Source organism: Sorex araneus, chromosome 5 (assembly GCF_027595985.1).
Source record: "Sorex araneus isolate mSorAra2 chromosome 5, mSorAra2.pri, whole genome shotgun sequence".
NCBI classification, from domain to species: Eukaryota; Metazoa; Chordata; class Mammalia; order Eulipotyphla; family Soricidae; genus Sorex; species Sorex araneus.
In genome coordinates, this window is record NC_073306.1 from 36936291 (window position 1) to 36962841 (window position 26551).

At 52.0% G+C, this 26551-nt stretch overlaps 1 protein-coding gene and 1 non-coding gene across 2 annotated transcripts; both read left to right on the forward strand.

Annotated features, from left to right (window-relative positions):
- LOC101550783 (bone morphogenetic protein 8A) lies at positions 1 to 26551 on the forward strand. The gene is made up of 7 exons (XM_004614309.2): positions 1 to 334; positions 14503 to 14692; positions 15103 to 15251; positions 21151 to 21345; positions 21886 to 21965; positions 22421 to 22531; positions 26402 to 26551. Exons 1-7 carry the CDS (start codon positions 1 to 3, stop codon positions 26549 to 26551), a joined length of 1209 nt encoding a protein of 402 aa, XP_004614366.2.
- On the forward strand, positions 11616 to 11753 carry LOC129405383 (small nucleolar RNA SNORA15). The gene has a single exon (XR_008630535.1). It is a non-coding gene; the product is annotated as a small nucleolar RNA SNORA15 (small nucleolar RNA).

A 26551-nucleotide genomic window follows, 5' to 3' on the forward strand; every position in this document is an offset into this window, starting at 1 on the left:
ATGCCCGCGCGCCCCGGGCCGCTCTGGCTCCTGGGCCTGGCGCTGTGCGCGCTGAGCGGCGGCGGCGGCCCCGGCCCGCGCCCCCCGCCCGGGTGCCCGTCGCGTCGTCTGGGCGCGCGCGAGCGCCGCGACATGCAGCGCGAGATCCTGGCGGTGCTCGGGCTGCCCGGGCGGCCCCGGCCCCGCGCGCCCCCCGCCGCCGCCCGGCTGCCCGCGTCCGCGCCGCTCTTCATGCTGGACCTCTACCACGCCATGGCCGGCGGCGGCGACGACGACGGCCCCCTCGAGCGGCGCCTGGGCCGCGCCGACCTGGTCATGAGCTTCGTCAACATGGGTGAGTGCGGCGGCCGCGGGGTCCAGCGGGGCGCCGAGGTCTCGGGGGCGTGGGGGTCGCGGGCCGCGGGGCTGGCGGGGGCGCCGTGATGAGGGCGGCACCGACAGACGGACAGAGTCCAGCGGGACAGGCCGGGCCGCATCGCCCTGGTGGCCGGAGCTGAGCTGAGTCCGCAGCAGCCGCGTCCTCCCGAGCCCCCGAGGCCGAGGGGTGTCGGGTCCGAGGCCCGCTCGTCACCACTGGCCCAGCGTCGGGTCAGTGTCCAGGCCCTGACGACTTGGATCTGCGGGCAGGGCCCAGCCCTCCTCCCCGCGAATCTGACTCCAGATCCTGGAGCCCTTTGCCGAGCTCTGTCCCAAACCCTGGTCTGCAGTCCGGAGCCTGGGCGGCCTCTGGCTCTCCCCATCCTGTGAAGTCACTGGGGGCAGACCCCTGGAGATGCGGCCCCCCAACTCCAGCTCTCCCAGGTGAGGAGCACTGTGGGGCTGAGTCAGGAGGCTGCCAGTCTCCTGTCAGCTGCAGTGTCAGCCTCCTCCCTTCCCAGTCCTGAACACCAGGAATCGCATCTGTCCCCATCTCCTACGGAAGCCCTGTCACTGCTGGGCAAAGCAGCCTCGGCTGGGACCCTCATGAGCTCCCTTGGCCCTCCATCCGCTGCTCCAGGAGGCCACATCCCACAGCAGGGGGCAGCTTCTGGGTGGGGAGAGCTGCCAGGGAGGGTGGCAGAGACCCAGGATGAGCCACAGCAGGTTTGTGCGTCCTTGGCAGTCACTTCCTCGCTGGGCAGGAAGAGGGGACAGCCACAGAGACCCTGTGCCCCCCAGTCCAGAGTTGGGGCTAGTCCAGGACTCAGGCAGCAGGAGGCAGAGATGCTCAGTGCCTGGGAACCCAGGCCAGGATCAGGACTAGATCCTGGGTTCTCAGTACCAACTGTCACTCATGGAAGGAACCCCTGGGGATTACCACCGGCCCCTTGTCCTGCTGTCCCAAAGCTCCTGGTCAAGGCACACAGGGCCCCATGGAGCTGTGAATGGAGCTGCAGTCTCTTTCCCGGGCACTGGCCCTGCGGCCTCTGCCCTAGGCACTGGCTTTGTGACCTCTGTTCAGGCCTTGAAGTCCCATTCCCATCCTGAGCATCAGCTCCCTCCTTGTCAAAGGGGGATCCTGGTTGCATCCTCAGTTCTGTGATTGGACAATAATTCAGTAATCCTGTGGGGGTGAGCCTGACCTGCTCCCTGCTGACCCCCATTTCTTCCAGCTCTTGGCCAGCCTCAGTGTTCCTGGGTGGGCATACCCCCACGTGTCTTATACATGTGCAGATTCCAGAAACAGACTTTCAAAGCCTCCCTGAAGGGGTCTCCACCAATTCTCCAGCTGAAAGCTAACATTTGAGACCCAGAACCTTGTAATTCCTCATTTCTTCCATGTGGCCACACGTGAAAACTGTTTTCCCAGCCCCCTTTTGTAGCTCAGAGAGGTTAGGTGGCAGCCCAGGGCCAATGGCACATCCACGTCCCAGCTTCTCCCCACACCGGCTGAGCGTGTTTCCTTGGGTCTCGGGCCTCTGTGGCTGTGGGATCAACAAGCTGCTTTGTTCAGAGGAAGCTCAGGCAGTGGGCGGGCCGGCGGCCCTGTCCCAGGGACTAATTGCTCCCAAGACTCTTTCAGCTGAGTAGTTTAACTGGTGATTACGGGGCGGATGCAGGGTTAGACGCCTCCCAGATCGGCTCCTTGTTGGGAGGCCCAGGCCCCTGAAGCCCCGTGGGGTCTAAGAGCAAAGTGGCTGGGAAGCAGCGCCCACGCCCGGGCTCCCACACCTGTGCCTACACACCCTGCCTCCCCTTGACCTCCTTGGGGTCCTGAGTAGCCACCCTATGTATCCTTCAGACTCAGAGCCCGCGGACCTCCCTCTTAGTTTGATCTTTGCTCAGCAGCTTTGTCAGAGGGATGGTGCCTGCAGGGAGGCCAGAGCTGTGGACACAGCCCTTGACCCTGCCTGGCCTGGCGCTCTCGGTCTTGCAGACACTTGACTTCCCTTGGGCAGAACAGAGACACAGTAGCATTTCTCTCATGGGACAGGGGGAACCTGTCCTGGCTGTCACCTGTGCTTGCACCTGGATCACTTCTGGCATGCTTGGGAACTATATGGGATGCCAGGGATTGAATCCGGGTTAGCCATGTGCATGGCAAGTGCCCTACTGCTGTCCTATCACTCTGGTTCATGACCTGTGGCTCTGAGAAGCACCCTCTCCCACTCACCCCTTGCCCCAGGGCCCCAAGCCCCCAGGAGGTCACATGATCCAGACTTGGGTACTAATGGCTTGTGCCAGACATGATTCTAGTGACAGGACTTTGACCCCAAGTTATGCCACATCCCTCCCTCATGGCGCTGCACTTCCGGTGGGAGCCACAAATAATAAACACAGCTGCCAAGTCAGCTGTCAGCAGTGACTATGGGGGCGACAATGGGGGTTTTGACCTGGATGGGCCAAATTCTCATCTGGACTTCGCTGCCTTCTCTGAATGTGCTTGGGGTTTTCCAGTCCCCACACTACCCCAGTGTCCTCCTCTGTAAACAGAGCCATTCTCAGTGCCACACCATGGAGAGATTCAGGGATGGGTGGAGATGGCAGAGGTGGGGGCGCGAGCACTTTCCCAAAACCTCAGGTACTTCTTCATTTTCATCTCCCAGGTGTCTTAACAGCTTCATTTTAAACAGAGGCCCAGAGAAGTGCTTTTCTCCAGGTTACACAGCAGGCTGCCTCCTTGCCTGCACCCTGCACAAAGCTGCCTCTCCCTCAGCCCAGGGCCCGGCCTATCATTAGGTGCAGTGAGCAGCGCTGAATCAGACTGTGGTGAATATGTGTTGTAAACTGAGTATCTCATTAAAAAACATATCTCTTTGTTGGCCAGGGTACTAGCTCAGTGGTAGAGCATATTCCTTGCATGTGTAAGGCCAAGGGTTGAGTCTTTATCATTGTGCACTCTCTTGGGCGGGCATGCTGTGGACACACACACACACACACACACACACACACACACACACTACATTTACAATGCTTTTTCATTGTAGATAATTACTACCATATAGAGTCATTACAAGCAATTCAGACCATATGTCTAAAAACATGTGAATGGTCTGGAAGTCTTTAGTAATAATCCTTCAGAAAACTATTAAAAATCTTTCTATATAGTCACCCCCAGCCTGATATTTTGTCAATACAGTAAGTAACATTAGTAGTGATATTATCTTTTACAAAAAGGCGTCACACATGCTCACTACCTTGGTACCTTGTCTTTCATTGAACAATAAATCCTGCCTATCATAAAAGATTGAGGGGATTTTCTTTGTTTTTGGGCCACTCAGCTTGTTTTTATGTAGTCTTGTACATGGCATACTTCATTTACATAATGCCCTCAAGGTTGTCCACATATCTCAAATAATAGGACTTCCTTCCTTCTCATGACTGAGTAGTATTTCCTTGTGTGGAAAAGTCCCAGAATAATCTATCACTTCTTTATCTGTTCCTCAGCAGTACACAGGTTGTTTCTGCATCTCGGCTGTTGTGAATAATGCTGCAATGAACGAGCACTGGAGTACTTACTAATAGCTCTCAGACTTTCATTTCCTCTTGGTACACATGCAAGTGGAGCAGCTGAATCATATGGTAGTTTTACTTTTCACTTTTTGGAGGACCATTCATGTTGTTTTCCATAGTGGTTGCACTAATATCTATTCCCACCAACAGTGCACGGCACCATGTTGCTTTTCTCATCATGTTTACCATGATGAACTCTTTTCTCTGCTCTCAGTCAACATTGATTATTGCTTGACTTTCAATGATTGTCACTTCAAGATGTGTGAGGTGATAGTTTTGTTGGTTTTTGATTTGCATTTCCTGATGCCTAGGGATGTTTAGAAACATTTCATATACTGGGGGCTGGAGTGATAGCACAGCGGGTAGGGCGTTTGCCTTACGCGCGGCCAACCCGGGTTCGATTCCCAGCATCCCATATGGTCCCCTGAGCACCACCAGGAGTAATTCCTGAGTGTAGAGCCAGGAGTAACCCCTGTGCATCACCGGGTGTGACCCAAAAAGCAAAAAAAAAGCAAAAGAAAAACATTTCATATGCCTGTTCACCGTTTCTGTGTTGTTCTGGGAAAATGTCCATTATGTTCCTCTGCAGAATTTTAAATAGAAACTTTTATTATTGTTGTTACTGTTATATGCATTCCTTATAGGTTTGGGATGTTATCCCCTTATCAGAGAAATGATTTTAGAAATATTTTCTCTTCTTCTATAGGTTGTCTTTGTCTTTTCATTTCATAGATGGCTTCCAAACTCTTTTCAAGAGCTGAAGTAGGTCCTTTCCCTCTAAACTCATGTTAGATCAGCTCCTCGGGGGCTGACTTGTCTGGCTGGCCCCAACCCCTCACTGATTTCTCACCCTTCTGGAGAAAAGACCACTATTTTTTTTTTTAATTTTTATTAAATCACCATGTGGAAAGTTACAAAGTTCTCAGGTTTATATGTCAGTTATACAATATTCAAACACCCATCCCTTCACCAGTGCCCATATTCCACCACCAGAAACCCCAGTATACCCCCCGCCCCCTACTCCCTACTGTATAACTAATGAATTTCACTTCATTTTTTCTTTACCTTGATTACATTCCATAATTCAACACAAAACTCACTATAGTTGACATAACTCTCTCTCTCTCTCTTTTTTTTTTTTCTCTTTTTCCTTTTCCCTTTTTTTTTTTTTCTTTTTCCCCCTCATCCCCCTTCCTGCGCCTCATAGTATGGTGTACGCCACGCCACGTCGGCCAGCGTGGGGCTTTTGCTTAGTTCACAGTCCAGAGGTGGCTGCTACATTAAAAACCTTCAATATTTTCAACAAAAACTTACTGTTATTATTTGGAGTTTCCCCCCCCAAGTCAGACCTGTTCAAATGGAACCGATTCACATTGCTGACAATTATAAATGTTAAGTCAGCGTCCGCGTGGTTTTGGATTTCTGTATAAAGTCCAGGGAAAATTCTGCCAGAAATTACATAGCCAAGCTCACAGTCCCAGTGCATTGCTGTAAGAAGTCTCTGAATTCAAAGTCTTTAGGCGCAGAGGGTCCGATTCGCGCTCAGCGGCTCCGGGTTTATCTGGGCCGAGGGCGTGCCGGTTACGCCCCCTTCCCATGAGTTCCTGGAAGCCCCCAAAGTAAAATCCGAATACCTGTGGGTCTGGAATCAGAAGATGGCGCCTGCCACATGGTGCCGCCAGCCCGCCGCTTTCCATGCAGGAAGACAGGGTGGGGAGGAAAAAAAAATCCACCCCCAGCAGCACTGAGTTGTAGCCCAGTTTGGTGTCCCAATGCATCGCTCTCGGGTGCTGCGCTGGATGCCCGAATGTGTTACATCTTTGGAGTCAAAGTCTTTAGGCGTAGAGGGTCCGATTCGCGCTCAGTGGCTCCCAAAAGACCACTATTGACCCCAGTTGACAGAGGGAATTGAATTTCAACTTGTGTTGACTGACCAAAACTGTCGGGCTAGCCAGATCCATATGGGCAAATATGAAAATGGATTACTGCAGCAATGTGTCAATGAGGAAGGTGGGAGTCTGCCATCAACAATGGAGAGATCTCGAACAGATTACTCAAACCTCTGCACCTCAGCTCCCTCCGTACTTCTCACCTTCAAAATCAGGGTAATACCTGCATCATAGTGCAACAGTTAAAGCATTTACAGTGCAGGTTTATGAGATAGCAAATACCTTGCACTGCTCCCAAAGTGGCAGGCAGTTTTATGAGAGAGCACCTGCTTTGTTTACCTACAGCAACTTTTCCTAGTCATTTGGAACCTGTAGCCGGGCAATAAAGAACAGTTTTAGGACCAGGCTGCCTGCATCCACAGCCATATTCCACTAGTTACTGGTGCTCTTTGTAACAGATGCCATGATTCTGCCCAGATCTGGTCTTTGGGATTGAGTCACTCTTTGCACTGCCTGGCGGGTGTACGAATCATAGCTAAGTCCATCACTAAACCCATGAAAGCTTCATGTCCCAGGGAGGTACACTTGGGGAGGCTGTACATCCAATGGCTGGTTTGTCAGGGTGTAGCATAAAAGTCCAACCTTCCTCTGTCAGGGAAGGACAACTCTGAAGAGTATCAGCTCCAGAGCGCCTGTGCAGATGGAGTGGGCCAGACCTTTGTTGTGACTGCATCACTGTTCCTCTGGGTCCAGTTTATATCCAGGAAACCTCCCCCCTACCCAGAGGCTGGGGCCCAGGAATCCTGATCAATGATATGACTTATGTGTGTGTGTGTATGTATGTGTGTGTGTGTGTGTGTGTGTGTATCTGTAAATATCATGATGGTGGGAATCAAACCCAGAGCCTTACACATGCAAGCAAGCCTTATGCTCTACTGCTGAACTGCATCCATGGCCCCAGTACTTTTATGTAAATAATTCAATGTTTTGTGCCTTTGTTTTTTTATCTATCAAATGGGAGAGAGAAATAGTTCTTTCCTTGTAAGTTTACTGCCTTAAATGTTTACATATAAAGTGCCAAAATTCTGCTCAATAAATGTAGGCTTTTATTTTTCTTTAATTCAAGGTTAGCTGGTTTGTGACAGGACCAGAAACAGAAAGTTATTTCTTTTAGCTGTTGACCCTTTGTCCTGTTCCTGAGCAGTCTAGGGCTCCTCATACAAAAATGGTTCTAAAGAAACTGAGGCTGAAAGACCTGGGAGTGAAGCAAGGTGGTCTGTGGTCATTTCTGAATGAATCCTGCTGTGTTCCTCCTGGGTACCATTCCTCTTCATAGTTATTCTGTCACCTGATAAAGGCACTGTCTCAACCCAAGACCCCTCAACCCAAGACCCCTCATTGTTAGTGGGAAAGATGGATCCACAGAGATCTTAATATAAATGGTCACAGAATGGGAGAGATGGGGACCATTCAGCTGCTCAGCAGAGTCTGTGAAGGCTCATTGCTTCAGAAAACAAACCAGGGATGGGTGTGGTGGGAATTATATACATAGGAAACCATCATAAACAATATAATAAATCACAGTACCTCAATCAATTAAAAAAATTAAAAAGATGACAAATCAGGCCCCTCTTTTATGGGAGACAAACAAGGTCAGAAGAGAAGGGGGCATTTCCTTCTGGCTAGGGGAAGAGAAGGCTTGGAGGAATTAACAGGTGTGCTGGATCTTGGGGAAAAGGAAGGGTTAGAGGGAAGGAGGAGAGAGGCCATGTTCAGGAGGAAGGGAGGCATGGGGATTAAAAATATCCTCACCTGTTCTAGGGACTTCAGCCACTCAAGTGAAAATCCAGGTGTTATTGTTTGGTTTAGGATGCCTCTGTGTGTTCCTTCATGTAGAATAGCACTACATCCCCCTAGCTCAGGCCTCAACAGCCAGTGGTCTAGTTCCACTGAGCTACACAGTGGTAACCTTGACATAGCCCAAATTTGCAAGATCATGGATGAAGAGAAAGTATACTGACTCTGAAGAAGACACTTTCAGACACGGATGCCACCGTGGGTGCTTCAAGGATTGGTCTGCTGCAAGGCAATTCACATCTCTGACCTTGTTATTGTCTCTGTTAGAGGGGATGAATCATGCCTCATTCACAGGTTCACAGGCCCCTTGTGAATACTCCCCTTCACTCTGACTCCCTCCCCATGCTGGTCAGTGTGACCAATAGAATATGATAATAGTGAGACGTGTCATTTCCCAGAGAAGGTTCTGAAATACCTTCAGAACCTTCATCTCTGTTGCCAGCACCCCTTCCACCTCACGTACAAATTGCTAGTATTAAGGGAAGTTCTGTGTGAACAGTCCTGTGAAGAGGTATGCATGGTGAGGAATGCAAGTAACTATCTGTTTGAACTTAGAAATGAATCTTCTACTATTTATTTTGGGTTTGGGTCCACACCCAATTGTACTCAGGGATTCTCTAGATGCACTCAGGGGTCACTCCTGGAGGGCTCAAGGACCCCTATGGGGTGCTGGGGATTGATCTTGGGTCAGATTTATGCAAGGCAAGGGCCTTAACCTTTGTCCTATTTCTCTGGCCCCTATTTATTTTATTTTTGTTATTTTTACCATTTTTATTGAGGTATCAGTATGTATAGTACTATTAATTATACTTTTCATGCTTACATCATTCTGATACCACACCCATCACCGGAGTGTCTGCAGACCCCCACCCCCAAAGTAAGCTCAGTACTCTAAACAAAATCTCCAGTTCTGATAACTTTGGCCATTCGTTGTTCCCTTACTGTATTTCTTTATATTCCAAAGTGGATCTTTTGGTCCCTGCAAATCATCAACATGGCAGCCCTAGCTAACAGCTTACCTATTAGCTCAGGAGAGTTCTGAACCACCCCACTCAGCTAAGCACCATGATTCCAGACCATCAGACACTGTGTAAAATAGAAAGTGGTTGTCTGAAGCTGCTATGTTTGGGGTAATTTATTAGGTAGCAACAGTTAGTGGTACCACTGGGCAAATATTAGTGTAAATCACAGACATGGCACCTAGCACGGTGCCCAACAGCTCTATGCTTTTCTCTGTGCCTGCATGTCAGAATACTTCCACACTCAAATTCAAATTCCACCACTAGATGTGTTCTCTGATTTCTTCTCCCCAGGGGCTCTTCATTGTTGTGTATTTCTCTTAAGATTCTAGTTGTTTTTGCCACTTTGATTCAGAACCATATCTGGTTCCTCTTTTCTTCTCCCCAGAAACCATGAACAGAGACTAAATCTGAGTCTCCATTGAACCCCCACCAACCCTTGTTCCAGGCCATGCTCAGACAGTGAGGACCAGAGTGGAGGAGGCTGGGAGTAGCAGGAAGCAGGGAGAGAGAGGAAGACTGGGCCTGGCCAGGCCACAGAAGCTAACTAGTCCCTCCTGCTGATAGTGAGCGCAGTCCTAGCCCCCATAGATCCTGCCTGGAGGAGGTGGCTTCAGCAGGGTCCTCAGGCCCACCAGGTGACGAGAGGACCTTGTAGACTGGTGACCCCTGCCCTAGTTCCACCATCCTGAGGTGCATTCAGGCTGTTCTTTTCTGTGGGCTTCTAGTCAGAGAGTCCCCAGAGGGCCCTAACCTGACACATGACTCTGGCAAGTCTCTTCCCTTCTGGCCCAGCTCCCATCAAAAGTGGGAAAAGTGGGGGTGAGGTGCAGGGTGGGGAGGTCCACCCAGCCTCCACCCACTACTGGGGCAGTGGGGATGTGTCACCTGACCACATCCTTCTGGAAGACTCCCTGGCTCTGAACTGGAGGCTGTGTCCATCCATGCTCACAGCTCCTTGGGTCTATTTTTGGCATTGGAGGGCTTGATGTGGTACAGCATGCGGGTGTTCCCCTTTAATTTGGGGGTGGAAGCGTCTGGGCCCAGCCCGGTAATCATGAGTACAGAGTCATTTATGGAAATGGCTCTTGAAAATGTCCCTGATGAGAACAGACTAAAGATACCTCAGAGAGGAAGCCTGGGGCCCTGGGCAGCACTGGGATTTCAGGGTGGACGAGCCCTTTAGGGTGCAGGCTCAGTAGGTGATGGGGCTGCGCCTCTTCCAGGGGCCACACAGGGTCTGGTTTTAGGTCAAAGGTGGTGAGCCTCCCTCTGCCTTAGTGCCTTGGTCACTGGCAGGACCAGCCAGACAGGCACAACCTGTTCCCGCTCCAGGCCCTGGGGCAGCCCAACTTCCCCCCCCCCCCATGACCCCCCTCCCCCCAGGGAACAGGCCAAGGAGAGGGGAAATAGGGTGGCTTCTGGGGGGACCTGCTGTGATAGGGAAGCCACTCCCAGAGCAACAGAGATGCCCCTCCAGGGAAGTGGTGATACTGGACCCCAAGGGCTGTCCTAGAGAGAGGAAGAAGGAACATGGTTTTCTTTCTGGGTCCTTCAAGTACAAGAGGCTTGGTCAGGCCACTGGAAGTCTCCATTTCCCCTCATATTATTACCTTCACATTTTTCTTGCACTAGCGACCCAGAGACAGGAACTCTGGCCAGGAAACGAGGGACCACCATGCTGGTCTGAAAAGGGTCAGAGGGTAGGGAGCTGGGCTGAGGGAAGTAGCTTTAGACATGGTAGGAGAGGATAATCCAGGAGAGAGCAGCTTTGAGGAGAATCTGGGGAATGGAGCCATCTGCCAGAAGGTCTAAGAGACCCTGAGAATGGGCCAGCCTGAAACAGTCCAACTGAGGTGCCATATGGGCTGGGGGACCAGGGATGGGGGGATAACTAGGAAAGGTCTGAGGGCAGGAAAGACCCTCAGAACTGTCAGAAAGTTCTCTTCTCTTTGCAGCCACTCTGACCTCAAATCTCAGTGAGACTAATTTCATTGTCTGGCAAACTAAGAGCTGAGACCTGGCTGGTGTGGTGCTGGTGGGTACAGTGTGTGACAGTTGGAATTTGAGGTCAGAGAGTGGGCTGCCTGACCCTGGGAGGCACCTCATCCCCACAGCGGGCCCTCCCTGCAGATGGGCATCCAGAGGTGGCTTTGTCATGAGCTGGAGGAGAACTAAAATCCCGTTAGCAGACATTGATGAATCATGATTATTAATTGTTCTGGAAGCCACATGAAGGCTGTTTGAAAAATTAATTCATTTGCTGTTTCCCCCAAACAGGTTCAGAGTTTAAACATTCTGGGCAGCTTTTATAATTGTATGGAAAATAAAATTCTAGGTGCCAGTTGAATTGTGAGGTAGCTTGGTCTGCCCCTGTTCCCAGTGATTGGCTTGGTGCATGTCTTTTCATATGATTGTCCATGTGTCTCCAGGATTTTTGTATTCAAAGATAAGTTTGTATACAATTGTACATAAGTTGGTATGTAATTGTACCAGGGCGTTTCAAAAGAATAGTGCCAGATGCTCTCCAGAGCATTCCTACCAAGAACGTGTGAGAATGTCTATGTTGACTCTTACCTATTTCCTTCTCAAGGACCAAACTGTGTACCCTGTGAAGAGCATATCCATTTCTTCTCCCCATTATTCTTGAACCCACAACCCATTCTGTTTTACTTATAATAGAAATGACATTACACTCCTGTTCTGTTTCTCTCTCCTCCATTATAGTTTAACTCCTGTGTACAAAGTGCTGACTCCCCTTCTTCACTGCTGTACCTTAATGCCCAGACAGAGAAATGTGTCTTGGGAGAAGTAGCTCAGTGGTAGAGGGCCTGATTGCCTTGCATGTCTGATGTCACAAAAACAAATGAAAAGACAAAACCAAGAATGTAATTTGTCTAAAATCTGAACTGTTGAAGCATGAGTGAATACTGTGTTCTTTTTATAATTATTTTTCAAAGCCATACACCATGCAAAAGTAAAATTTTCCCTTGAAATGGCTTTTGATGGTATGCTGCTTTCACATGACATATCATTATTAAAAGTGGCTACAAATAAGTGAAATTAAAAAAAAAATCACAACTGAACTGTTGGAACCAGAGAGACAGTACAGCAAGCCTGGCACTTGCTTTGTACATTGCCTATCTGGGTTCTATCCCGCACTTGACATGGTTCCCCAAGTCCCACCAAGAGTGATCCCTGAGCGCAGAGCCAGGAGTAAGCCTTGAACCCTGCAGAGTGTAGCCCAACCCTCCCTTACCTCTCCCTGCCAAAAACAATCACCTGAACTATTGGGTATAGTATATACTGATTGTATAGGGAATGAAGGGCTTGCTTGCACACAACTCACTATGGTTAAGTCCCTGGCACCACATATGGTCCCCTAAACATCAAAAGAAATCTCTGAATGTGGGGCCAGAAGTAAACCCTGAGTACTTCTGGGTTTGCCACCACCCCAACTGAATTATTTATAAACTGAACTAATAAGCAATGAGCTAGTCAACACATTTATTTTGGGAAAAGGTTCATCACTCTCCTCTCTGCTCCATCCCCTGGTCTCCTGGCCTTCGTATGGTATCACAGGTTGGGAGAGAGCAAGTCAGGATCATCCCACATTCCTGCATAATAACCATGCTTCGACTACTGCCAGCCCATTGACAAAGCTGGGCAGTTTCTTCTCTGAAACCTCAGAAGAGGAGGCAGGCTGTGAGGGAAGCACACTAGGGCCTAGGTCACTGCTCAAAGCTCTTGGTTGCTCCAAGCTGCCTTGCTGGCAAAGCAAGCTTGGTCTGCACAGCAAACTCGGGAGAAAGAGGTGGCAGAAGCCACTTCATTGGAGCCTTCAGGCTGGCTAAGAGCTCTTCTAACTCAAAGCAACAGGTCAGAGGGAGCTGCACACTATCAGGAAGTCTCTCTCAGGCCCCACGGCTGTCAGAGAAAGAAGAGCCTTTCTTTTTCCAGTTCCATGACTCAGAGAACATCAAATTTTCAGAGAAAAATTATTTTCTAGTGTGAATGGCAAGTAGCCAGGCTGGGCTCATCCTTGTATGGGCACCACTGGATGGGTGTCACAGGATGGAAGTTAGGAGTTGGTGGTCAGGGACAGAGGGGCAGAGCAGGCAGGTTGGGGCTTCCCTCTGTCTCTGATCCCACAGGACATGCATATCCACCCTGCAGTCATATTTCCCAGGGAGCCCCCAGGACACATCACCTGTCCTTCCACAGATGAGATGTCTGTTGGTGGGACATGCGCCTGAGCCTCCTGGCCTCTTTCTGAGTCAGCCCTGGTGACATAGCCTGAACCTGGCTCATCCCAGAGCAGGGGTGCCACACAGTCACCTAACAAGGACCAGCCCACCCTGAGTCACGAGACTGTCACCAAAGCTGCAGGGGAGATGGAGGAGGGGACATCTATGTAGATATTTCCTCCCTGCCAGGGGGTGGACCCCATCCCAGTTGCTTTGGGTAGCCTGGAAAACAGTCAGGTTCTGGGAGACAGGCTTTTGCTGAACGTTGAGCTCCTGTCACATGGGGTCTTTGCTCCCTCTCCCTGGTCTGTGCATGGAGAGCGCATCCCTGCCTGCCTGTAGCCTGCCAAGCACAGCTGTGCCTGGCTGTCCCTCAACCTGGTCCCCACAAGGCAGGAAGGGCTCCCCACATCCGGCCCTGCCGCCAGCCTGGTGACTTGAGGTCACTAAGCCCAGTGACCAGAGAAGGCATTGCCAGAGAGGGAATTTTTTTTTTTTAAAGACTCAGACGTGTCATTAAAATCTCAGTGCTGGGCTTGGGGGAAGGCGCTGGGTGGGCCTCGCCCCTGCTTTCTGGAAACAGAGATTTTCAGTGTGTGAAAGGGACAGGAGGCCAAAGCGAGTGCCCGAAATAGACTGTCCCGGGCATTTCCGGGCAGCGGGAAAATGTGGGATTGATCTTGCTACCGAGGTCCCCACCCTGACTGTCAGCTCCCCACACCTCTGGGCCCCACCTCAGGTGCCCCCACCAGCCTTTGTGCCCTCCCTCCCCCAGGCTTTGCTTCACTGCCCCCATTTACCTGGGACCCGTACCATAGGCCAGACCCAGGCTCCTTAGAGCAATTTCACCCAGATTCAGCATGCCCTGGGCCCCATACCTATGGGTGATGTGCCCTCTCTCCAGAACTCCTTCCTGTCCTTTCACCCCCAAGACTCTGCCCCCATCCTTCAAGGCCAGCCCAGATGTCCTCTCCTTCAGGAAGCCTTCTCAGATCCTACCTCCCTCCTTCATTCCCACATGCTCCAACAGGCCTTGAAGCATGTTATGGTGGGGTTCCCTGCATGTACCACCCGTGCCACAGTTCTAGGTCCTTGCTCATGTTGGCTCCTTCTCTGCAGGGACCTTCTCCCTGGACGTGGTGGCAGATTCTCTGTCACCCTCAAGACTGGGCTCCAGTGTTAGCTGTAGTTCATGGCCCCCATCTCTCCACTGCCCATCCCAGGCAGGGTCTGTTGTGCCCCGTCTGCCCTGAGGCCTCATCTCTGAGTCTCAGAGCATAGGGGTCCGAGTGGGGGCAGGCTGGGTGAAGGGCTAAGGGGTCAAAAGGAAGCTGCCCTAGCTGGCACCTGCCCTGTGCTGGGCACCTTCTGCCTGCCTCACTGCCCAGTCATGAGGCGTCCCTTGGCCCCCCAAGACATCTTGGAGGCATGTCCATACCCCAGGAGAGGGTGGCCCACCCAGCCTGTCTGGAACCCCAGCTTCCTCCAACTGCCCTTCCTTCTGCCCATCCAAGTTTGAGCCCAGCACCCTCTGAGTGACCCCGCTTTGCCTTGCAGTGGAGCGTGACCGTCCCCTGGGCCAGCAGGAGCCCCACTGGAAGGAGTTCCTCTTTGACCTGACCCAGATTCCAGCGGGGGAGGCAGTCACAGCCGCTGAGTTCCGGATCTACAAGCTACCCAGCTCCCGTCCACTCAACCAGACCCTCCACGTCAGCATGTTCGAGGTGGTCAGGGAACAGTCCAACAGGTGCCTGCCTGGGGGCATTTCCTGAGGGACAGGGGAGCGCCTGGGAGCCCACCTCAGGGATGACAGACACTTGGCTGAGGACTTACAAGGCTTACAAGGAGAGGCCCAGCCTCTGTCCTGGCCATGGGACCTTGGGTCAGTGTTGAGCTTGAGCCTCAGTTTCCTCACCTGCACATGGATGCAGTCGCTCTTCTATGTATAGACTCAGGACTCATCTCAGGGAGAGCACGGGGCTACAGTTGTGGTGATAAAGAGCAGAATTTCAGGCACTGTGGGTAGAGTGAGATGGGCCCATGAGGGGCCTAGCCCAGAGCCAGGGAGGCAAAGACCCCCCAACTCGTCCTTGGTGCACTGGAAGTGGGCAGCGGTGCCACCCTCAGCCCCCGTTAATTGTTCTTTCGTGTCCACAGGGAGTCTGACTTGTTGTTTTTGGATCTTCAGACGCTCCAAGCTGGGGACGAGGGCTGGCTGGTGTTGGACGTGACAGCAGCCAGTGACCGCTGGCTGCTGACCCGAAACCAGGACCTGGGACTCCGCGTCTTTGTGGAGACGGAGGATGGTAAGAGTGGGGCCTGGGAGGTCACTGGGGCCTCCCTGGGCCATGCAGTGTTCTCAGCTGGAGCCCTGTCTCCAGCCACCTCCTTGTCAGTTGTGCCAGCAGTGGTGACTCTCCCATTCTGGGCCTTAAAGGGTCAGGCGGGAAGCACAGAGGCCTTTCCAGGGATTTCCCTCCTGTCCCGCAAAACAAACTTGAGATTCACAACATTCACAAGAGTAACGCCTTGTTTCTCTCCTTAAGAAATGGGAGAAAGCAGCTCATCTTGAAAGCAGCCTTTTATGTGGGGTGTCATGCAGGTGGGGCACAAGAGAAGTGTCATCCCTTGGCGGTGGTTCAGAGACCCCGACTCTGCAGCTTTTGCTGGAGCCCTTGCCAAGTCCTTACTAGCCAAGTTCTTGATGTCTCTGTAGAATGGGGATTTGAGCCTTCACTCATTCTATGGGTGAGCAGGGGAGGGAAGAAGCCCCCTTTATCCCAGGCAGTGAGGCAGCAAGGCAAGAATCGAGGATCAGAAGGTGACTTGTTGGCTGGGGACCAAGCACAGCCCATGATGGACTTAACCCATCATCTTCACCCTTCTCAGGCTTGGAGGTGGTGCCAGGCTGTCCCTTGGGCATATAGAAGAGCTGGATCCCCGTTGGCATAACCCTGACAGGGTACCCTTCCTGCCTTAGTATCTGTAGAGGCAGGGGTCCAGGGCAGGCACAGGATATAGGCAGTGAAGCTGGAAGGAGGGAGCTCAGGCCTTGATGGCCAGGGCCTGGGGACAGCCGTGGATGCAGCACCTCTGCTGGTACCTGTGACACACCTTCAGGGAGGCCAGGGTGGCAAAGACACTTTTTTAAAAAAATTATTTATTTTTTTAATTAGTGAGTCACCATGAGGGTACAGTTACAGATTTATACATTTTCATGCTTGTGTTTCCCTCATACAATGTTCAAGAACCCATCCCTCCACCAGTGTCCATTCTCTACCACCAATGAACCCAGTGTCCCTCCCACCCTCCAGTCCCATTTCCCCCACCCCCCTACCCCGCCTCTGTGGCAGGGTATTCCATTTTGTTATCTCTCTCCTTTTGGGTGATGTGGTTTGTGATAGGGGTATTGAGTGGCCATCGTGTTCAGTCTCTAGTCTACTTTCAGCACGCATCTCCCTTTCCGTGAGGGATCTCCAATCACATTTTACTTGGTGTTCCCTTCTCTCTCTGTGTTGCCTTTCCCCCAGCATGTGAGGCCAGCTTCCAAGCCATGGAGCCAACCTCCTGGTATTATGTACTACTATTCTTGGGTGTTAGTCTCCCACTCTGTTATTTTATATTCCACAGATGAGTGCAATCTTTCTATGTCTGTCCCTCTCCTTCTGACTCATTTCACTTAGCATGATACTTTCCATGTTGACCCACTTATATGCAAAGTTCATGACTTCATCTTTTCTAACAGCTGCATAGTATTCCATTGTATAGATGTACCAAACTTTCTTTAACCAGTCATCTGTTCTTGGGCACTCGGGTTTTTTCCAGATTCTTGCTATTGTAAGCAGTGCTGCGATGAACATATAAGTGCAGATGTCATTTCGACTATACTTTTTGCTTCTCTGGGATATATTTCCAGAAGTGGTATTGCTGGATCAAATGGAAGCTCAATTTCTAATTTTTTGAGAAGTATCCATATTGTTTTCCAAAGGGGCTGAACCAGTCGGCATTCCCACCAGCAGTGTAGAAGGGTCCCTTTCTTCCCGTATCCTCTCCCACAGTGGTTGCTTTTGTTCTTTTGGATGTGTGCCATTCTCTGTGGTGTGAGGTGGTATCTCATAGTTGTTTTGATCTGTATCTCCCTGATGATTAGTGATGCAGAGCATTTTTTTCATGTGCCTTCTGGCCATTCGTATCTCTTCCTTGGAAAAGTTTCTGTTCATTTTTTTGCCCCATTTTCTGATGGGGTTGGATGTTTTCTTCTTACAGAGTTCAACCAGGAGAAAGACACCTTTGAGGGACGCCAGCTTGTTCTGGGGTCCTGTGGGGATCAGAAATCTGAGAAGGGCACTGCCCAAGACTGAGTGTGAGATTAGCCCAGGTCACAGGATGTGGGGCAGAAAATTGTGTGCTGAGCTGCTGGCCTAGCATCCAGCGCATTCCCTCATCCCTGTTGTGCCGTGGGAAAAAAGGTTCCCCCTGGCTGGAGCCCTGAGTTGTATCTAATGCCCCAGGGCTCCCTGTCACCCACCCCCTGGTCAGCAAATCCAGGACCTGAGTATTAGTCTTTTATCTCTTGGGGCACTGACCTGGTTGGGAAAGAAGCACCATGAAGGTTGGAAGCCACAGGCCATCAGGAGTACCCCCAGGGAGAGGGAGAGGGAGTTGCTCAGCACCACTGTTGGGGTTTTGCTTCTGTGAAAGTGTGAATGGCGACCGCATAGGAGGCATCAGAGATGCAACAGAAGTTTTTGCAGGACTGGTGGGCTGGAACGATAGCACAGCAGGTAGAGTGTTTTCCTTGCATGAGGCCAACCTAGGTTCGATTCCTCCATCCCTTTCAGGGAGCCTGGCAAGCTGCTAAGAGTATTCCACCCGCATGGCAGAGCCTGGCAAGCTACTCATGGCGTATTCGATATGCCAAAAACAGTAACCACAAGTCTCACAATGGAGACATTAGTGGTACCTGCTCTAGCAAATCGATGAACAACGGGACCACAGTGCTGTTTCACAGTGCTGATATCCTGGAAACATCCTGATTCCTGCTCACAGAGCCAGGCTGCAAAAGAAATGCCCATGTTTGACTCCTGGGAGAGCAGGCAAAAACCTCACGTTTGCCCTCTGGGACTGATGTGAGGAGTTCATACATCCCTATGCAGTAGCTCTTGAATTTGAAGACAGAGATGTCCACCTGGGCACCGAGTGCCTCTAATGGTCAGCAGGGACTGGGGAAGCTGGAGTCCAGGTGGTTTTCCAAGAGAAGAGGTGGATACAGACTTCAGCTGACATAAGTAGAGCCCCCCCCCTTTTCCCGGGGCTGGTGTTTCCCCATCGATGACTCATTTGTCATCTTTTGAGGAGTCACCTCAGCCTCACCATCCTAGGAGCCTTGAAGATGACCTGCCAACTAGATGCTCCCCGGAGAGGTGAAAGGAATGGGGGCCTGATGAATTTGGGTCCAGCCCCAGGCCCAGAGTGGTAGTCCCTGTGGAGCACTGCTGAAGCCCAGTGAACCCCAGATCTTGAAGAAATGCGCAGTGCATTGGCAAACAGTGCGGGACTGAACAATTGGCGAAAAGGTTGCTTTTGAGTTGCTTGAGCAGAGGACTGAGGTGGATGGGATTTTAAGGGGGCCTGGCTGTGCAGGGTATGAGGAAGGACCCAGGGTACCTTGTCCCTCATCTGCTGACCAGGTCAAGTGTCAGTGCTGTGGGGTGAAAAACAGAGAGAACTTTGTTTTTATGAGGCACAAGTTTAGGGCTGTCCAGTGGAAGAAGCTGAGAGATCTGCTAAGGATCACTTCCCATCACCTGTACCAGAGCCCTGCTATAGACAATGATAGGGTCAGTCTCAATAGAGGGGGGTTTGGAGCAATAGCAGACCCTGCCTTTGTCTTTTGTTGCTCCTGTGGCAATTGCCAGCATCCTAACTGAATAAGAGCAAAATGCTTTTGGACTCTGAGCTCATTTTCCTGGGCAGGGAACTTCTTAGGTGTGAGGAATGCGGACCCTTGGAGAGATGCAGGGAGGTCTGACCCCGCCTACTGGTGCCATTATCCCCATCTAACTCTGGCGTGCTCAGCAGGACCTGGGATGTAGGTGCGTGCTGTCCTGGGACTCTCCTGATAGAAAGGGTCTCTTCCCTCTGATTGGCAGACAAAAAAAAAAAACCCCAATAAACCTCTGTGAAAATTTATATGTGCCATGTGAACCTCAGGCCCGCACAGCAAGTAGCACCCTAACTTGGAAGGAAACCTTGCCTGCAGGCCATGTATTTTCACTGGATTCCCTAGAATTGCATCTTAGCCTTATTCCCATCCCATCACCACTGCCTTGTCCCCTGGGGATGCTGGCCTTTCCCTCTGCTCAGGTGCCCATGAGTCCTCATGGTCCTGTTGCTTCCTCATGACAGGACTCTCCCAGTGACTTGTCTCTGGGCCTCCTTCCCTGTCAGTTCCCTCTCAGGGTGTTCCCGAGTGGAACCCTGATGGGACCAGCCCAGTGGTTTGTGGCGGGTGTTGTCAGTGGTCAAAGGTTGGTCTCTGGGTTGATTAGTTGTTAGCAGTGGCTCATGTGCACAGCTAGACTGGGTGGAGCTGGCAATGCTCTTGACCTGTACTGTGTAATGGAGCTTAGACCTGTGGAGTAAACTGAATACACAGGTACACTTGTACACCCTATAGACTATGTAAAACTTATACCCCAGAAAGGATTGGAGAGATAGTACAGAGAGTAGGGTGCTTGCCTTGCTTAAGGCAGACCTGGGTTAGATACCCCAAATGGTCCCCTGAGCCAGGATTGATCCTTGAGTGCAGATTCAGGAGTGCTAACACTGCCAGGGGTGACCTCCAAAAAAACAAAAATTACTACCCCCCCCAAATGAAAATGACATAGAAGAATGGTGGAAAGGATTTAAGAATATTATTTTTTCTTTAGAAAATTTGTTTTAGATAAAATACAGTTATAATATTGCTTCAACAACTAAAAAAATTGGTACATCATTTATAACATAAAGGGTTAGGAAGTTTTTTCTTTTTTTGTGTGTGTGTGCTTTTCAGGTCACATTGGTGATGCTCAGGGGTTACTCCTGGCTCTGCACTCAGGAATTACTCCTGGCGGTGCTCAGGGGACCATATGGGATGCTGGGAATCGAACCCGGGTAGGCCACGTACAAGGCAAATGCCCTACCCACTGTGCTCTCGATTCAGCCTAGGGTTAGGAAATTTTATTGGTAGCTTATTCACCTGCTTTTGATGACCTGCTCAGTCTGGAAGTGAAGATGGGGTCAAATCTAGGCAGATAAACTCCACACCTCCAGCTGGCACCTCCCAAGGGAAGTGTGCTGCTAGTGGTTATTCCATCCAACTTTCTTCCTATCTTTCCCCTTCCAGTGTTTGAACCAGCACTTACATGTAAGGCAAGTGCTCTCCCACTGAGCTGCACCCCTATGCATACCCAGTGGTGCTCAGGGCTTACTCCTGGCTCTGCACTCAGGAATCACTCCTGGCAGTGCTCAGGGGACCCTTTGGGGTGCTGGGGATCAAACCCAGGTTTGCAGTGTGCAAGGCAAATGCCTTCTCTGCTGTACTATTTCTCTGGCCCCAAAGCCCCCCAGGTTAAACACACACACACACACACACACACACACACGGCCTTGTGTATACACACACACACACATACACACAGCCTTGTGGCAGGAACTTGGGCTCTAGAGTGAGACCCACCTGGCAGACCTGCACTCTGGAACACTTGTCAGTGTCTCTGCTGCTGAGCCTGGTCATAACTGTGAATGTCAGAGGATACTTGGGGCCCCCTTCCTGGGGCTGCCCCAGAGCAGCTCTACTCAGCCCTGCAGCTGCTCTGACCAGCAGGTAGAACTCGGGTCTCAGTCTGGAGACCCAGGTGGGGGCCTGGGCCTAGGAGTCCCTGGCAGGGTGGCTGGACCCCCCATTTCTCAGGGACAAGCATAAAGACCTGGAGCCTTTGGGATGCACAGTTGGCACTCAGGTGTCCCCACCCTGACCCTGGTTCCTCCAGACCTGCTGCCCAGGGGCTGGGGCTGCTTGTGAGCTCCCCTCAGATAGGGAAACTGAGGCCCAGGGGGGTTACTCAGGTCCTGGCCCTCCTGCTCCTGTTCATGCTGGCCAAGGTCTCTGCCCTGTCCACATGCAGGGCCACCTTGAGTGACCACCGTCTCTCCTCATCTCAGGGCGCAGCGTGGATCCTGGTCTGGCGGGTCTGCTGGGCCGCCGGGCACCACACTCCCAACAGCCCTTCATGGTCACCTTCTTCAGGGCGACCCCCAGCCCTGTGAGAGCCCCTCGGGCACCGCGGCCCCTGAAGAGGAGGCCCCTGAAGAAAACCAACGAGCTGCCGCACCTCAGCCGACTCCCAGGGATCTTTGGTGAGGCCCCAGCTGCGGAGGTTGGGTGGATCAGGGGACTGAGAACAGGTGGTGACCACAGGCCCCCTGGCCCTCGGGGGGGCCCCCAGTCACCACTCTGCCTGAGCTCCCTCCTCGGATCCCACTTATCTGGCTTCCCCAGGCTTCAGGCCTTTCTCTGTCACACACAGCAACTGTCTGGGGGCAGCACCACCCTGCAGCCCTGGGCTCTGCCCACATCTGCCCGAGCCCCTTCATTCAGAGGTGACCCCACAGGTGGAACTTGGCCCACCTCCTGCCTTTCCTCCCAGAGTTGTATGGGGACCCCTGGAGCTGTGGGAGGGAGTGACAGGAGAGGTGGGGTGATGCCAGGAGGTGCCTCCAAAGGGAAGGAGCCACTGGGTGTGGGGGTCCCTGGGACTCAAGGGGGTCTGGGTGTGGGGGCCCGTAGAGCCGCAGGGTGGATACCCAGTGGTTTTCGCCTGCCACCCTCTCACTGGGCAAGTGCCTGTCAGCATTCCTGCCCCGTGCCCCACAAAGACCCTGTACCTGTCTCTGCAGATGGCACTCCGCACTCTGGTGGCCGGCAGGTCTGCCGACGGCATGAGCTCTACGTCAGCTTCCAAGATCTTGGCTGGCTGGTGAGCTCCTTGCATGCCTCTTCCTCACCCCATGGGTCACGGGGCTTCTCCAGGGAGGGTTGGAAAATCTCATTTTCTCAAAGGTCACCCTATGAGTTTTGGGACCTCTCCAGGGAGGAGGGTTGGGGAGCTCATTGGCCTTTTCATCTGTTTTTATGTTGCTTTCATGATGAGAACATAGCTACCCTAACTCTCAGTCATGTCAGGGCTACCAGGAGTGAAGGGGGCAGCAAGAATATGGGCATCCACTGCCACTGCAGGAACAGGTGACAGGGGTGGGTGAGGGAGGGCACCGCAGGTGACAGGACAGAGCAGGCCCAGCCCTGTTCCTGAGAGTCTACTGGGGCCCAGACCCTGGGCAACACTGGCCCAGGGCTGAGGTTACATCCATGGTGGTATGGGGGGGTGCAGCTCTGAGGGCCCCATGGTGGGACTCACTTCTTCCCACTCCTCAGGACTGGGTCATCGCCCCCCAGGGCTACTCGGCCTACTACTGTGAGGGGGAGTGCGCCTTCCCGCTGGACTCCTGCATGAACGCCACCAACCACGCCATCCTGCAGTCCCTGGTTAGTACATGTGCCCCACCACACCAGGAAGGAAGGGGTGTACTCATGTCTCTGGGAGCCTCCTCAGAGTGGCTCCTCCCTGTGTGGTCATGGACTTTCAGCCCACCTGTTCCATCTGGTCCCCATGAGACCAAGCTGTACAGACTCCCTGTACCTGAATACACAGACACGCCATCACACCAGTTATGTACACAGACACCCCATTACACCGACTGTACACCCTCCATCACAATAAGTTTACACAGACACCCCATCACATCAACTGTGTAAACACAGACACTCTACCACACTGACTGCATACACCCACATGCCCCATCATAACAACTGTGTACACACAGACACTCCATCACACTGTACACACACCCTCCCCATCACACCAACAGTGTTGCCCAATAACAGGCACACACTTGGGCTTACATGCATCCTGGTTCTGTGCACATATCCACAGCATGCCTGCTCACACACAATGGGGTTACTTGTGTACACACATACAGAGGGCCCAGTGCACACACACAGACACAGCAGGCTTACAGGGGCATAAACATATAGATGCACACAGTAGGCCTGAGGCATAAACATCAGGCCTGAGTACCTACACAGGACAGTCATTGCATTGGTAGGACTCACACATCGCCCCCACTCATTGTCACTGCATGGTGGAACCTTTCACATGGCCTGTGTGCTCTGAACCCTTTGCAGAGGCTCGGCTGTCCTCACTCTGGTGACACAATGCAGATGACACAATCTCACGCCCTTCCCAGTGGTGCTAGGGTCCCTCGAGTAACTTCTGGGAGAGCAGCAGCCGTTCTATTCCTCCCTGTGACTCTTGCTGGTCCTTTCAGCTGTGTATTCTTTTTTGTTTTATTTTTATTTTGGAGCCATACCTGACTATGCTCAGGGATCATCCAAGTGGGGCTCCGGGGACCATGTGTGGTGCCAGGGATCGAACCAGAGTCAGCCATGTACAAAGCAAACACTACTCTGTATGAAAATCCCACACACAAGGAGCTATGTAAAACCCCCCTCTTCGGCTATGTAAGCCCCTCACGCACACACAGGGTTTACACGTGAAAGGATGTTCGCAGGCTCTCTAGGCAGCTCTCTCTCGCCACCCACGTTTGGTTCTCTTGAGCCGCTTCTCCACCCAGGATGGCTGTTGCCTTGGACGGATGAAGGAAGAACAAGGGCCAAGCTGGTTGCTGATTAGTTGCTGTTTATTCAATCTCTCATCTCTCCCAGCTCTCTCCAACTCTCTCTCTCTGTGTCTATCTTTCTCTAACCGCTCAATTTTTTCTTCCCCCTGTATCCATCTCCTCTCTCTCTCTCTCTCTCTCTGCTGTCTCTCCTTTAATCAATCAATCCAACCAACAATCCAACCAACAATCCCTTTCAACCATCAATCCCCCCATTTCTCCATCCCTTTCTCCCCATAGCTGCTCTTTTTTATCCTCTCACCATGCCTCCCCAACCACGCTTCCCCACGGGAAGCGCAATCAAAAATGTTTTTCCAGACTTCCGACCACCTGCAGCCCACAAGGGCAAAACAGCCCTTAAGGTGTGTTCCTCCTCTCCTTAGACCTGCAACCTAATTAACATCTTTAGTTCTACTTCCTGATATTTATCGTTCTGTATGTACACAATAATAGACACTTTTAGGCTTGTAGAGTGACTCTCCTGGGGACATCTTACCACAGACTCAGACTATAGTGCGCAGGCTGTATCAATCATTCCTAACCCCAGCAGGGTTCAAATCTAGTTATTACTTTTGGATCATAACAGAATTTGTCCATGACCAAGCTCTTAACTTAGAGTTAAGCATTAGGGCACTTTGGCCAGGCCCATTTCAATGCCAGGGTAACTCATAGCTCACCTCTTGCCCTGGATCCATCCAGTCCCTTGTTGGGACCCAGCTTTTGGGGATCTAGGAAGTAAGGGCAACTGACGCTTAAGTCGAGAGAGCAGATGTCCAGGAGGTAGTATTATCTGGAGCCAGTCACTCCTAAGACACAGGATTGTCTTTTTTTTTTCTTTTTGGGTCCACCTGGCGATGCACAGGGGTTACTCCTGGCTCTGCACTGAGGAATTACCCCTGGCAGTGCTTGAGGGACCATATGGGATGCTGGGAATTGAACCCGGGTCAGCCGCGTGCAAGGCAAATGTCCTACCCGCTGTGCTATCACTCCAGCCCCCACAGACTTGTCTTTTTAACTGTCTTCCTGTATCCTTACAAAAAGCAATTGCTCTGAAATAGCTAACCATGCAAAGGACATTAAGGAGAAAGACAATATTTACAAGTCAGAGTCTAATCAGGAGACAAAGGTAATTGACAGGTTGGGGTGCAGTCAACAAATACAAGCTCCCAGCGGCCAGGGAGGAAGGGCAGACAAACGTTATCCTATAACTCTGTACTGTCACTGGCTGCTCGGCTGTTTTCTAGGCCTGTGTGGCTAGTGTCCTTACAGGGCCCAGAGGTCTGGGTACCTTTAAACACCCCAGAAGTTTCTGACCATTATTGCTGGTATTTAGTGCTCTGTTTTAAATGTTTGTTGATTCTGTAGTGGGGGCTTCTTTCTAGAACATTCTACCTAGATTCTGAGTACCCAGCATCCTGAGTCTTCCCTTGAGCCAGGAAGTGCTGTGTAAAGGTCGTGCCTTAGAGGACAAGTGTGAGAGCAAGAACAGCACACCTCCTACCCCACCACCCTCACCCCTACCCTGCCAAGGGACTTCCTTGCTCAGTCCTCACAGGGAAGGCTGAACGTCTCCTGGGAGCAGCTCAGGGGTGACAGGAAAGGGGTGCAGCCCTGACACTTATCCCTGCTGAGTGGAATGAGGGGGCAGGTACTGACTCTGCTCCAGGACCTGTCCCCCAACCCCTAAACTGCTAGGGGCATGCAGGTGCTGCCCTGGGGGCTGGGGTCCTCCTGGAGCAAAGAAACAGCAAAGAGGGGAGGGGCCTGTGAGGAAAGTTCTGGTAGCAGGAAGAGGAACCTTCAGACAGGACCTAGGACAGGGGCCAGCTGGGTGGGTTCTGGACCAGCAGGGATGGGTGCTGATTGGAGGGAGGGGCGGGCGAGGCACAGTCTGGCTTACAGGCCTTGGGGCGATTATGAGCAGGTCTAAATGGTCAGAACCAAGGATGGGCTCATGTTCCCCAAAGTGTCTATACCAGGGAAGGGACGAGGGCTGAGAGAGGAGGTGTATAGTCCCTTGGTCCTGATGCAGGGGACTCTGCAGTCACTGTGAGCTGCAGATTCCAGTGGTTTCAGGGGGAGCCTCTGTGTGGTGTTGAATGAGCCATTCCATTAGGCTCCTCTGTGTCCCAGGCAGACCATATGCCCCCAACCCCTGGACTACACCCCTGGCCTCACAATCACTTTTGGGCAGGCTCCAGTAAGTTGGAGAAGGGACAGGTCTCTGGCCCCAATCCCTGTCCTATCTCCCTGCTTGTATCCGTCAGCAATCCGTCTGCCCAGTGACCCTCACCTCAGGGGGCACACTAGGGGGCAGAAACCCTCAGAAATCCAGTATCCAACACGCTTGGTGTCCAGGTCTTCCCATTGCTCCATGACACCCACAGGTTCATTAGGGTGGGGGTAGACAGTCCAGACACAGCCAATGTGGACAAAGGATGTGGTGGACACAGAGCAGCAGAGACCTCTGGGGTCTCCAGGGGTGGAAGGAAAAGGTGCAGCCACAGGGCACCAGGTGCTGGGCACCCTCAAGGTGGTCTAGGGGGGAGCAGTGTAGCCCTTCTGTGCCCTGGGCCTTGGTACCACCAAGAAAGGACAATGGAAAGCTCACGGGTGGGGGTGGGGGGCACCAGGAGGTCTGGGCTTGTCCCCAGGCTCAGGCCTCTGCCTCCATCAGGTGCACCTGATGAAGCCAGATGTGGTCCCCAAGGCGTGCTGTGCCCCCACCAAGCTGAGCGCCACCTCCGTGCTCTACTACGACAGCAGCAACAACGTCATCCTGCGCAAGCACCGCAATATGGTGGTCAGGGCCTGTGGCTGCCACTGA

Coding starts and splice junctions, on each gene's coding strand:
- LOC101550783 (XM_004614309.2), top strand. CDS start 1: ATGCCCGCGCGCCCCGGGCCGCTCTGGCTCCTGGGCCTGGCGCTGTGC. Junction 21,346..21,885: donor CCGACTCCCAGGGATCTTTG/GTGAGGCCCCAG, acceptor CTGTCTCTGCAG/ATGGCACTCCGCACTCTGGT. Junction 21,966..22,420: donor TCCAAGATCTTGGCTGGCTG/GTGAGCTCCTTG, acceptor CCCACTCCTCAG/GACTGGGTCATCGCCCCCCA.